Consider the following 12,863-nt stretch of genomic DNA (forward strand, 5'->3'; position numbering starts at 1 on the left):
ACCGTATTTAACACATTTGCTTATGTCGACATACACATATATTTCGCTTTTAGGAGCTGAATATTCAGAGCTCAATGAAAAGAGGGGCTTCATACAAGGAAAAGGGGGTCTCAAAAGGACACTGTCCTTCCTAAAATGGGAGACTAAAAAGGGAGACTTATAAAAAAAAAAAAAAAACATACTTCCTAATAGGAAGCAAAAATGAACATGCATGAAAGTTTCTTCCTAGAGAAAAAAGCACTTGGATGATGAAGGCACAGAGCTGTGGGTTCTTTATGTAACTTTAGTTTCCCAATTGGCTGCCGTCACTCCATTAAATCTGCCTGGAACCTGCAGCAGCTCAAGGGTTAATAACCATCTCGCTCTCCTCGGGGATGCAGAGCTGGCGCCTTGGACACACCCATTTGACGTCACTGCCCCAAAGCCACGCCCCTCAGGAATCGGTTCCCTTAGAATCTGATTATTTGTAGGGGGATTTAAACAGAGAGAATGGAAAGTTGGGAGAAGTGACATCTGAGAGTGAAAAGAGAGAGGCAGGGGAGGGAAGAGACTACACTGCACGTTCCTTCCACCTTTGATTTAGACAGGTGAGAGGTTCAGACTGACAGTAATCTGCACTTTGGAGGAGAGGGATTAGTTTATTTTAAGTATAAAAAGGCAGAATCTGCAGCTGGTCAGGGTGCTGAAAGGGAGGGGATCTGAGAGCAAAAGAGATTAGGGATTAAGGTGCAGGGATTGAGTGATTTGAGAGTAAACAGAGACGGAGGAGTCTGGGAGCAGAACGATCCGAGTGCTGAGACATCGGTGCAGTGAGATACCTGCGATCTACAGCCAGCGGTGAGTACACTGTTGGCAGATCACCTGCCTCTTAGTCTTTGGTGTGGAATTGCTCTCCAAAAACTTCATTAACACAATAATGTGTCCAGGATTCAATTTCCCCCAAACTGTCACTTTCAGGCATTAACCCTTACAGTCCCAGTACAGTCATTGGTGATTTTTTTACAACGTGCAATATAATTTATATATACAAATGCTACTTTGTTTTGTTTAAAAATAACATCTCCTTAGTACTATTCATTCATTGTCTTAACCAGGACCATCTGTTTAATAAAATCTTGGTAAAATCTGTGGTTGGTACAGATAACAATATCTAGTCCCCCCCTCCACCTCTACTGTCTTTTATTCTAAAAGCCATGTCTGATAACTAAGTACAGTTAAAGTAGCTTGCATAAAGGGTTAAATACATTGTAGGTCTACCATACCCACCGGTGATTTATAAAATGCTTCTTTCGGTTGAAAATGAATTTAAATCAGTTTATTACTTGGATAACTTATCACTGTTGTAATATTAGGGCTAGCGGATGACCCATACTTATTTAGTGAACATGGGAATATTTATAGAACAAAAGAATGTATACAGTGAATACAAGGCAGACATACCAGGTGTTAGCTGGAAAAAAAACAGTCCTGTTTACCTCTTATACGGGAAGAAGGGATTAATCACCAATCCTCTTGTATCCAGTCTACAGCGTATGTGTGATGTGTATATACTTTCTGTCATGTGAGAATAATAGGGGTTAAAAACATTTATATCTTTAAAAATGCATGTACTGTATCTATTGAGAGAATTTCAATGCGCACGCAGAATACAAAACAGAAATACAGACAGAAAATAGTTTAACATTTAACTAAACGTCTCAATGCAGCACAGCCAGCATGATCTGATCAGTCTCCGGTCCCGAACAACAATCAGAAACCTAGCGATAGAGATATCTTCACGGGAAAGAATAATTATCCATGCCATGGGAACAGGATGTTAAAACTCTCCGTGCCGGATTAAGACCCTCCGAGGCCCCTAGGCACACGCACTACCGCGCACATACACGCTGCTGCACTTGCAGTCTTGGGTCATGTAACGCTAACGGACCCTGCACACTGCCGCTATGCAGCTGGTGACCCTTGCGGATTATCTATTAGAGAACAGCGGCCCCCGAAGTCAGCGTGGACTACATTTTTATGCATTCATAGCATGCAGCTGGGTGCCAATGGCCAGCGGCCCACTGGCAGGGGCAGGCTTCCTGGGGGGAATGGGAGCATGTATGTATGCTGGAGTGTATACGTGTTAGCATGAGTGTGTATGTGTAAGTTTGTGTGTAAGCATGAGTGTATGTGTTTTTAGAGTTAGTACCATGTTAGGTGTAGGAACACAGGAGACAAATGCAGTCAGGTTGATACCTTTATTGGCTACTTAAGTAGATTCGAAATGCCAAATGTGTTCGTGCACGTGTGTTAGTATCCATGTGTGTAGCATGGATGTGTGTCAGCTTGTGTTAGTGTGAGAATATGTGTAAATATGTGTGCCAGTGTGTATGTTTCTGCCCCTGGGGAATACCAAGGGGCCAATGGGGCCCCTAGGCCAGAAGGTGCCAGCCTTCCCGTTGCCACCAGACACTCGTCTGGGGTGACAGATTGCCAGCCTTGGCCTGTATGGAAGCATAACATTTACAATGTACCCAACATTCAATACCAGTGTAATGTAAAATCAACAAGGTTACTTTTTCATAGATAATCTTTGAAAGAGAACCTTCAGTACTTCCTGAATCTTTTCATCATATTTACAGACCCTTCCAACTCTAGCAGATCCCCACATTATACACCCACAGCCGCCACCTTTTCACATTTTCACCTTTTTTGCACAAACCTCATTAATTTTCATAATCCGAACCAACTTTCTGAAGCGTTGGAAGTCGTCCTTGTCCGTCTCGTATGTTCTTTGAGTGTTTTCCAAAGTCAACCTAACTTTTTTGCACCCGAGGGGAAACAAATGAACCTGTCTGAGTGCTCCTAGTTAATAAAATCCCAGCGAAGACACTGTTTCTAATTAACGGTTATCAGACACCATTTTATGTACCGCTGTAATGCCGATAAAAACGTCACGTTCCACGATTGTAGGCTAAAAATGTTTCTGGAAAACATGCCTGCAGCCTAAAATTCTTATTGTATTCAGAATCATATGTGGATATACCGTATGATAACCAGCCCTTTTCCCATAATAATTACACTTTAAAACCTTCCATCCTCACACGGATGGTTGTGGCTGATCAGGGTTGTAGTCAAAAAACATGTAGAGTTATAATTTGTCCGTAAGGTGACCATAAAGGAGTTCAGGAGAGTCTCCAGGAGTTGTGTTTCAATTCCTTGACTCCCCTATACATTATGAAGGTCCAATACCAATGAGCTTCTGCTTGATGAAGAGCTTGGCTGGCCCTGTATACTGTATAGTTAAATAAGTGTGATTTCCTATGTCTCCTCGGCCACCGAAGTGTGCTTTATGCAGGGCCAGCTAAGCCATTTGTACTGGAGAAACCTGACAGTGTTGGCCCTTCATAATGATAGTAAACGTAAGGAGTTGAAACCACAACTCTCCGGTAAACTGTCTCTTTAGTGAATAGACTCTAAACAGTGGGATCTGGCAGCAAGTCAGGGCTGTAAGCATGTGTGGGAGCTAAACAGTTAAAAGGGAGATGGGGGGCAATGGCACCAGCATGGTGACGAGGCTAAAATTCCAGTTTTTTATTCGGTAATGGGGTGTCCTCGAGGAAGCTAGTGGTGGGAATTAACCTTGTATAAAGCCAGGTAACACACCTGGGCATGCCTCTCACCACCTCATTATTAATCGTTTTATTCTATTGTCGTGGTCTTTTGTTAGGTATCGCCAGGTGGATAGGGATTTGTTGATCTAGGGGGTCCTGGCCATATGGCGATTTCTATAAAGTATATATTTTTGTGTTCCTCTGGGCTTGGGCAACAGTAAGGTTTAAAATAAAGTAAAAGTAAAAGTTTCTCAAGGTTCCGACATCATACTGTCCGCCACACACCTGACCCTCTCTGGGTTCCTGGAACAATATCAGAAATTAAAAAAATCTCATCCTGCTTTACTACATTTAGTTTTCTGGACAAAAAAGTCGCTTTTTTGATGTCATTATAAATTGTCATGCAGAATTTGTGTTTTAGTGCAGACAATCATGCAAATTCTAGAAAATTATTTGACAATAATTAATTAATTCCATTTTTGGAAATGTGGGGCAATAGGAAACACTGACATCACAGGCTGGCTCTTGTGTACTTTCTCATTACTGAATGACAGGATATTATGAAAAGTACAAATTGCAAAACTTAACATATTTAGTAACTCCCAGGCTTATTTGTCAACTTCAACCACTGTTCATTTGAATAGTGGACATGCGCTGCATCACACATTAGGTGTCCGATGGATGTTAAGAAAGGGTTAATTTATGTTTTCTCTCTCCTAGATGGATGTCTGTTTGTTCTTACTGAATGTCACTGGCAGTCACAGGGTTAAAAGAACGACTGTGAACAACAGCAGATGTGTGTGCCATTGGTATGACAACAGATACACACGATCTAATTAGGTTCAGATGAGTGACCTTTGCCGTACGGCTATGAAAAGGTTAAAGTCCAAAAATAGAAAATAATTTAGAAATACACAAAGAGCAAACAAGTATTTTTTCTCCCCATTCTTCCTTTCTTTTATTAAAATATTCTAAGAAAGGCAGAGCTGAAAAGATCAGAGTATATCACTCGTGTTACTGGTTGAGTCTTTCACCTTTATGCAACGTCTCTTCTGCTATTGGATCGAGGAAGAACGTGTAATATGTAAACAATTGTTTTTACCGCCAACAAGCGGTTTTTTTATAGCATTTTCAAGCTTTTCATAATAATATGTAACATGGTATTCAGTTCTATAAATTTTCTATGAATATTGGAGGTCCGTGGTGTCGTCAGGTGCCGTCACATGCTTTAACACATCTTCGACGATTGCTTGGCTTCTACGTGTGCACAGAATTATGGCTCGTATTGTAGAACCTTCTTCAGTCGCTTGGCACGTGGATTGGCACTGAGGTATCACAGGTGACATTTCTTGCTTCTGTGTCCTTTTAACTCAAGCGCCAACCACCCTCTTGCCCATGTAGTTGGTTATCTTTGTGTGCGCTTTTTTGCTCTCTCTGGTTCTTGATTCCGCGACTCCTTCGACATCGATGGTTAGCTGCCCGTACTGACTCTTTGGCCTGTTTTTTTGACTTTTAAGTTTTAGCCCTAGGTTCTGTTGAGAGAAGCAGCTAAGTGCTGGAGGTCATGGTTTCTGGAGGTTCAGCTGAAGAGGAATGTGACTGTTACAGGACTAAAACCTTATCTCCTAGTTTATCCTTAGGGTAAGCCACAGACGTAGTTTTATTACAATGAGTGGTTGGTACAGATAAATTGCAAAATAGAATGATCTTGACCTTTGGGGTGTTCAAGTGAAACATTTAGGAGCTTATTCTTGAACACAGCTCTGCAGAGAAGATGGAATTTTGACAAGACTGTTTCTGTAATTGAGGAAGAATTTGGTAGAACATATACACTATATGGACAAACGTATTGTGACACCTAACCATTACACCAACAGGGACTTTGATGACATCACATTGTAAATGCAGAATAATAATATGTAGTTGGTTGGCCCTTTTCTATTCCAGCATGACTGAGCCCCAGTGCACACAGCAAGGTCCATAAAGACATGGTTGGATGAGTTTGGTGTGAAAAAGTTTGACCGGTCGCACAGACCCCTGACCATGTCTTTATGGACCTTGCTTTGTGAAAGTAGTAAAGGGCCAACAATGTCTATGTATTTAGAATGTGATGTCACAAAAGTCCTTGTTGGTGTAATGATCAGGTGTCCCAATACTTTTGTCCATATAGTCTAGTTGTTGCCTTTGTACCACGGATAGTTTATAGCTTCTTTCTGACACTTGGGGATAGATAGAGATCTACCTAAAGCAAATTAGACAAACAAAATAGCAGATCATTATCCTATAAACCCAGTGCTGGCTCTGTAGCCCAAAACTTCTGATTCCATGGTCAAAACTTTGCAGTCAGCTAAGTGAATTGTAGTGGGAAGACCTCAATGGAAGTGATCGCAAACTGCTCGAAAGATGTCTTATCTAATGTAAATATTTTTGTGTAAGGTTTTGGGTTGAAAGTGTTAAAGCAGACCTATTTCCCCTTTATTAAAACCAACTGTCTGACAACTTGTTTGTTCATTGCTAGGGTTCCAAGGATATTAACTCTGTTCGTGACCCTGCAAGGCAGAGATATCATTTAGCCTTCGCTTTATAAATAGAATTGCTTTTTTTTCCACCTTGCCAGGCCTTGAGCGTTAACGTCCGGAAGAATTTTTGCTATTTCCAAACAATTTCAAAAATACCAAGCACGATAAAAGCACCGGAGAGCGGGCTAATGGAACAGATGATCTTCTCCCGTAAGCGTTAATGTCCACAGGCAGTAGAAAAACACCAGGCATTGTAGATTTAGAGCTGTCCAAAGATTTGGGTGTCTCACGTGAACAGTGACTTGGTTCCTTGTCCCCAGCAGCAGATGTCACAGAAATCGGTGGAGGTCACTGCTCCACAGAGATATGGAGTGGCACCAAGACCTGTCGCTGTCACGAAAAAGGTCTGCCTTGACACGGGAGATCTGTTAATTTAAGAGCTAACAATGTTCAACGTGCAACATGGCCATCAAAACCCCCGCCAGCCTGCTGACACTGCTCTGTGTGCATTAAGTGTGTTATGTGTGCACACGCTTGGGTTTGATGTTAGGGTTTGATGGATGTTAGGGTTTGATGGATGTTCTCAGTACATTATGGTTCACCGAGGATGTTAAAAGTTGTTTCCTTGAAAATCAAATAAATTGGATGTTGATGAGGGCAGGAAACTCGGAGGAGATCATGAATATCGTTAGCTTTATAATCACAATCTTAGGAAGCTCATTAATGGAAATGCCACTTTTATTAAATGGCAAGAAAATTGGTACTTTAAGGTGTTAACCTCTTCAGTTGATCATCAACCGGATATTCTCTTAATTGGAAAGCAATGAATGGTGGCTAATGTGTCTAGGAAAAGGGTGTAATAACGGGGATAATTTTTAATCACTGTGTATAGTGGGGGCCTCAGTGCCCTGCATTCTGTGTTATACAATATGGCAGGTGTGATGTCACTGGTGTCTCATGCATGCTCCATGCTTCATCATTGGTGTCTCATGCGTGCTCTATGCTTCGTCACTGGTGTCTCATGCATGCTCCATGCTTCGTCACTGGTGTCTCATGCGTGCTCCATGCTTCGTCACTGGTGTCTCATGCATGCTCCATGCTTCCTCACTGGTGTCTCAGGCATGCTCCATGCTTCGTCATTGGTGTCTCATGCATGCTCCATGCTTCGTCACTGGTGTCGCATGCATGCTCCATGCTTTGTCACTGGTGTCGCATGCATGTTCCATGCTTTGTCATTGGTCACTCAAACTCTATTCACGCAAACTAAAAAGTGCTGGGTCATCAACCTAATGTGACTGCTGAAAACAAGTTATTCTATAAATTATTTTTTTATTAGCATTTGTGAATCATACACATAATAATACAAATAAACATTATTAAATGTTTGCAAAAAAAAAAATATAGTGAACATGCACAACCATTCTGCGTATCAACGTGCATAAGCCTTTGTTGTGGCCGGTTAATAAAATATAATCCAGCGCAGATTGGTCACCAGACAGGATTAGCTCTGATCTGGAGGATTACAGCGTTACAGAGGCAGGAGAAAGAAACACCTGTGTATGAGGTCGTGTCTTCTGCAGATACGTTCCACGGCCACTGATTAACATGAAGCAAACCTACGTTATTCCGATAAGCAACCCAATGCATTGAGATATCAAGCAGTTAGTTCTATGCGTGATACTGCTGCTCGTGTATGTATGTGATATTTCCAAAGAAGGCAATCGCTTAATTAATACCGATTGCCTCATCGGAGATTTCCATCATAATTAATTAGTTGAGATGCTATTCATTATATTCCTAGGGCAGATTTACAATATTCTTGCCTGAAGCAAATGAAAGTAATATGTGTCAAAAAAGGTTAAGGGGGGAACCATGGAACTAATAATTATTCTTATCATTATAAATCAACAATATGGAAAAAATAAATATATATATAATATATACCACTGCGTTATTCATTTTAAATGAGTGCAAGGTTTACATTTCTGTATTGTATTTTTCAGATGGCCTCTGCTACAGATGCAAGGTATGGACACAAGGATGCCTCTGACCAGAACTTTGATTACATGTTTAAATTGCTGATCATCGGGAACAGCAGCGTTGGGAAGACGTCTTTCCTTTTCCGATATGCGGATGACACCTTCACGTCGGCTTTCGTCAGCACTGTGGGAATCGACTTCAAAGTTAAGACGGTTTATCGGAATGACAAGCGCGTGAAGCTGCAAATTTGGGTGAGTGTAAACTTGGAGAAACCAGTCTTGCTGGGTTCAAATCACCTTGCTGACCAGCAATTAAAATATTTCATTAAAATTGGTGTGTTTACTAGTCTTGATGCTTGTGGGACTTTGCAGGAGAATTTAACGTGTCGTGTGTTGTGGATGGTGCATTGGTATATATTGCTACCATACACAAATACTAGCATTAAAAATGATTTATTGGCTCTGAAGTGGGGCAATAGACGCCACGGACTGGGGGGAGTTACTACAAGCCAAAAAAATTGAGCTCTCGTGAAATGACCATTCTGCTTTAAAAAGGTATTTGGCCCTGGTAATAATTGCTTGTATGGATGACAATGATCTCTTTGAATTTTAATATTAACCCTTTGGCATAAAGACTTTTTTATAACCTAAGGACCCCAATTTTTTCGTGTGTCATTTTTACCATACGTTTGTTAAACCATGATTTAATATTCATTCTTACATAGTGTCGGCACCAAGGAGATTAAACTCTCCCTTTAACTCCCATTGCGCTGGGTTGCAGAATAGGATGGTGCTAAATAAATCGATAAATAATAATGAACTAAGTACTACAGTCAGATAAACTGATTTCACAAACCTCAATTATTTTGCCTTATGGGGGAAGCATAGACAGATTATTACCAGGGGTGGGGGTGTTGGTAAAGGAAGGGATCCGACAGAGTCACCCCCATATGCATTTAAACCTTTCTCCAGCCCACAGCTATTTGATGTGTTCAGCCAATCATATAATAGACTTTAATGTTAAGTTGTACCTATGCTAAACGTCGGGTACATTAATGAAGTGTTAATTTAAATGCAGTTTCTCCTTGATTATATTATCCCCCCACCCCACCTCCCCGCTCCATTAATGTTCATGTGCGTTTAGTACAGCAAGAACACCATGCGCATGTTTACAGAGGGAAGAACATCCCACGGAGCCTGTTTTATATCTAAAAGTGGCATGTTGTAGTTGGCTTGCAGCGGAGAACACTCCTGTCTGACCTTATATAGCGTAGAAAAGCCAAAACACAGAGTATGTTACATTATCTGTTAGAATGATGCATATGATTAATATAATGAAAATATAGCTTGGCGTGTGCATGTAATACTCGCGGCATGTACGGCATAAATTGCTGCCAAAAGCCCACTTTGTTTGCTTTTCCCCTTTGTACATAGACACTCTCCGTGTGATCCGCATCGGTTACGTTTCTTTTTAAATGTTGGCTCATTCTATGGCTTTTATCCATGACCCTTTCCTGGAGTGTACTTACATGCAGAACGTGTTTCTACTATTAATATAGTATTATAGGCACAATGTGAACAATGTTTCTTTAGTAGGTTTAAAGTGATAAAGAGAATAAATAAACAGTTAATATCACATTCTGTTTAGCAGCACATAGGGTTTTAGGGAGTCAGGAGCTGGCGCTGCTGACCCACAGAGCTTACACTTCGTTGCACACGGTGGGTCAGTTTGGATTGTTTTGTTAGTACTTTCATATGCATTGGTTAAAGTAAAAAAAGCTTAGGTAGAAGCTGCATCGTGGTTCGACGTTTTGCACCACTGACTAATCGGTGGCAAATTAATGGGATCTCTTCCTGCAGATGGGCACAGGGGGTCTCGTTAGACCCCTGCCTGGAGCATTCACTGAGCACTGGATCTGATCGGTGGTAAGTACTGTATATCACGTGTCATGATATGTGTTCAGCCGAACATATCTCATGCACAGAAAATAGCTGGGTAGCAGGCAGAGGGGCATATGCATATACAAGGGGGGCACCATGTAAATGCATATGATGGCTGGGGGGTCCTTTAATACACACCAGTCCATTGAAGTCATGTTTGCCCTATGCAGATGAAATATAGACACCAAGTCCTGCTGGGTCTTTGCTGTGTTTCCCATTTCTCACCTGATTATTTGTGAAATGAATTGAGGATGTGAAAAAAGCACACTTTTTTCATGCAAAATACTGCCTTTTTTGCACGACCCCTGTAAGAGGATGATTCATGTTAAAAAAGCAACTTGTTGTAGACAGAGTAATAATGTAAAGTACTTTGCAGCTATATCTTCATCATAATAAAATGTCAGATTTAATTAAATCCTGGTGATGGAAGCAGAGTTATAAATGGAACAAAATGCATTGTACGTGGCCCCGACAATAATCCCAAAATAACACATGGATTCCGAAATAGTCTCTGCTTTTCGTACGTATCAATTAGATTTCTTGATTGAAGCATGGATCACGGTTTAAATTGGCTTGTTGTAATTATGCACCCATTTGAGGCAGAATCTTTCTGAACAAGCCGATAGGAGTTGTGGATTTTGTGGATTTGGCCAGTGGCTCCCTTCCGATAAAAATAAAACATTCCGCTAACAACCAAGAGTCGGACGTTTTTGACTCAAGGAAGTTGCTTGAATAATAGTCTAAAAGCCAAGGTGGGCAGGAGAAGAGATGGAATAAAACCATTTAATGCTTTCGATATACTGGCCATACTTTTAATGAATTATCGGCAAAGCCAATGAGTCAGATAAAGATGGTGTTCGTTTTTCTCCTTTTCATATTGTGCGTTAAGCGAGCCCCTTTTTTTGGTAGGCGCGATCCCCTTCAAAACTTACCCCACACGTTGTCAATCATTGCATTATAGTTTAGGTTCTGTTTCATTCATTTCTTTTTACATGACGTCTGGTAAGGTACTTTTTGGTGGGTTAATGGCGCGCATGTACAGCCTGCCAGCATTTAGCACCGTGGACAGCATTGATACTTGTCCTAGGCGATCAGTCAACTAATGGTGTCCATAATGTCCTACGTCAGTGCTTCTGGTGTTCTTTTGGTACCTTGTTACCACTTTTGAAATGTACTGGACCCAAAGTAAAAAAGTAATTAGTTGTGTTTCTTATTCCCAATTTCTTTACTGTATCATGCTGGAGACCACCATGAAATGTATATTTGTTGACCAGAGACCCCTGTTTAAAGAATAACTATTCTAGTTAAACATTTTCCTTCAATGAATGGTCACTGAATACTATTTCTTATCATCAATGTTGATTTATGTAGGTTATGGTTAATATTGGATGCAGGTGACTCAGTTAAGAGTATCTTTAAAAAGTCAAGGTTTCCATGAGGACCGGTGTTAGAACCATTTGGTTAGAATATTTGGCGAGTGGCTACATAGAATCTCCACGGTGGGCTATTAAAGAGTTCATATTTCAAGATTCTCAGGGTCGGCTCATTAAGAAAGTCCTCAGGTGTGCTGATGACCTAGACGTGGCTGACAGCTGGATATGGACGCCATATTTTTTTGCTCACGTAGCATGTGGCCAGGCATATCCACCTATAACGTGAGTATGGGGCGCTGTAATGGCCAGCGGCCCATTCGGCATTTGCCCTGAGTGCCAGGTGGCCGGTCTGTGCCTAATCCGTCTCGTTCTTCTCTAGGTAGCACGGCATGTGATTTGTTGCTGCTATTTAATGCACATTATAATGAGTTGAGATAATAGGTATATAGCCAGCCAGCCAGCCAGCAAAGAATACGTTTTATTTGGCAGGACTAGTATGTTAAGCAAATAAAACCTTAGCACTTCTGTAATTTTATTAAGGTTTAATTGCATAAAAAGAACACACGCTTTTCAGTTTCCATGGCGACAACACGTAAGTACCTGCTTTTTTGCCATATGACATGTGTTCCCGGCAAAAATATGAATAAGGCAAAATTTTACTTAATGAAATAATGATTTCCGGGAAGGGTTTGTGCATTCAACGGTAACGGGAACGACGTTTCTAATGCTGCCTTTATTTATAAAGATATTTAATTCAGCAGAGCAGGTGGAACAACATCTTTAAATAAGTCAATCAATTTAAAATCTACCTTCGCATCTTTATTCCGTTTATTAGAGTTACATTATTTTGTGCTGCCCTTTTCAGTCTTTAATGAGGATATGTTCTTCTTGCGTATAATGAGCACCTTCAGCAGCTAAAATGTCAACAGGAGGCTCGACTTTGCCCCCACTAATGTTTCACATGGGGGGTAAATTAGGTGTGAGGGGGCGTCTGCCGTATCATTAAAATCTCTCAACAATTTCCTGTCTCTGGTTATTTCTGTTTCTGACGGTCTCCTTGTGCGCCACGTGAACTTTAGACAATTAACACTTTACAACAAGAAAGAACCGCTATTCTGTCAAATATCATCTATTCCTCCAAGACGCCGCGATGCCTTCTCAACACAAAGACACGTACTGCCAGAATTATCAAGGTAACGGGAAAAGTTGTGGAGGAAAGGCGAATATTTCAAAGAAACAACTATCCTTTTTTTTTCTCCATTCATCTGTACTTAGCAATTTATACAAAAGGGGTATGCGTTTTAGAAATCAGCCCTTTTTGACCAGCCTAGATCGTCTGGCTACTTAGGAGTAGGAGTTTTTAGGTTCCCGCACTGCTAGAATTTCCCCTAAGGTTAGATGTGTAATTATTATTATTATTAATATTATTATTAATAATAATATTTAGGCTGCCGGCAG

The 12,863-nt window shown here is 40.8% G+C and overlaps 1 protein-coding gene across 1 annotated transcript in view; it reads left to right on the forward strand.

Annotated features, from left to right (window-relative positions):
• The first annotated feature begins 732 nt into the window (after positions 1–732).
• RAB3B (RAB3B, member RAS oncogene family) overlaps positions 733–12,863 on the forward strand; it is a 29,380-nt gene continuing 17,249 nt past the window's right edge. The window contains exons 1-2 of the mRNA XM_053469827.1: positions 733–837; positions 8,116–8,343. Coding sequence (XP_053325802.1) covers positions 8,116–8,343 — 228 coding nt within the window. The 5' untranslated portion in view covers positions 733–837. The remainder of the gene's footprint in view (positions 838–8,115; positions 8,344–12,863) is intronic.

This window comes from Spea bombifrons, chromosome 6 (assembly GCF_027358695.1).
Source record: "Spea bombifrons isolate aSpeBom1 chromosome 6, aSpeBom1.2.pri, whole genome shotgun sequence".
Lineage (NCBI taxonomy): Eukaryota > Metazoa > Chordata > Amphibia > Anura > Pelobatidae > Spea > Spea bombifrons.